This window comes from Telmatherina bonti, assembly GCF_933228915.1.
Source record: "Telmatherina bonti genome assembly, chromosome: 17".
NCBI classification, from domain to species: domain Eukaryota; kingdom Metazoa; phylum Chordata; class Actinopteri; order Atheriniformes; family Telmatherinidae; genus Telmatherina; species Telmatherina bonti.
The window spans coordinates 18,615,032-18,616,465 of record NC_136615.1 but is presented as its reverse complement, the minus strand read 5'-3'; the positions used below and the strand labels follow the sequence as shown (position 1 = coordinate 18,616,465).

Genomic DNA, 1,434 nt, shown 5'->3' with positions numbered 1-1,434 from the left:
TACCCTGCCTGTTTCCCAAAGCCAGCTGGGATCGGCTCCAGCTTCCCCGAAACCCTGAATTAGATTAAGCGGTTCAGAAAATGAATGAATGAATGAATTAACTCTTAAAAGAAAATAAATATAAAGACCACTCATGTGTAGCTCTACTGAGATTGTGTCTCACTGCTCTGACAGCAGTTGAACTTCCAGGGGGGGGTTTCTTTGGACAGGTAGAGCATCGGCTGAATGCTGCTGCTGAAGTCCATCAAGCCAAAAGCAATGTAGTGAATGTAGCAGCGAAACACATCAGGAGAAAAATAAGCTTGGAAGGGGAACAGTGCAACAGGTGGAAAGTAGTTAAATACAATGATGGCCAAGATAATTAGGACCATCTTGAAGGCTCTTTTCTTAACAGGATGCATCTCGTCCCTGCCACTTCCAGACCGGCGCAGAGCCCAGAGGATTGCAATGTTGCAGAAAACCATGAAGACAAACACTGTGAGGATCATCCCTGTGAAGACCTTCTCGAAGTTGACAATTGTGCCTACACATTTAGCAGCAGAGTAGGCCAGGATAATCAGCCAGACCACCACAGCCAGGACCGCTCTGTGCTGTCGGTCCTTGAGATTAGTGAATGTGATGGGGTGGATCACAGCCATGTAGCGATCGAGGCAGATGCAGGAAAGGAAGAGTGGAGAGAAGTCTTTAATGCCATAAAAGAAGCGGAGGATATACCAGGTGCTGCTAGTGTTGAAGAAGACTATGTTGGCCAACTCCAGGGGAGGGATGAGGCAGAAGAAGACATCTAAAACTGTGAGATGAAGGATGAATATATCTGAAGTTGAGGAGTCGCCTTTGTTCTTATGGATGAGCCACAGTACTGTGAGGTTGGCAGGGATGCCCAGGAACATGTTTGCAAACTGCAGACTGAGATACCAGATCAGAACAGCAGGCATTTCTCTGCAGCTTTCATAAACCGTTTTATCAGCAGCAGTGAAATTTGGAGGCCTGTGGGAAATGTAGAGCGCAGAGGAGTTGTAGAATAAAATTTCCATGACTTCAGATCAGCCAGAGGTGCAATGATCTGTCAGAAACAAGACAAAGGCAAGTTAGATTATATTGTTAGATACAAACAATAAAAAGTGTCAGCTACTCAATTAATATTTAGTGTTATACATGGGTTTGTGTACATGTAGTATTCGGCACTTAGAAGTGCATTTGTCCACTAGTTCAGAGATTTATTGAATGCAAAGTCAGAAAAAGTTGTGACAATTCGGAAAATAAGAATGAATACAGAAACACGGAGACAATTCTTTGACTTTTATTTGTCTGGTGATAAAATAATTGAACTGAAAACAGTTGCTCTTCAGAAAAAAAACAGGAGTTACTCTTTTACTGCCTCTACAATGTAAACAGACTTGTACTTGCATAGCGCTTTTCTAGTCATGCTGACCA

At 43.0% G+C, this 1,434-nt stretch overlaps 1 protein-coding gene across 1 annotated transcript; it reads right to left on the bottom strand.

Moving 5' to 3' along the window:
- Positions 1–143: 143 nt before the first annotated feature.
- hcar2 (hydroxycarboxylic acid receptor 2) lies at positions 144–1,034 on the bottom strand (the record flags this gene model as incomplete). The annotated part of the gene is made up of 1 exon (XM_079257042.1): positions 144–1,034. The coding sequence occupies one exon, from the start codon at positions 1,032–1,034 to the stop codon at positions 144–146; it is 891 nt and encodes a 296-aa protein (XP_079113168.1).
- Between the last annotated feature and the right edge of the window lie 400 nt (positions 1,035–1,434).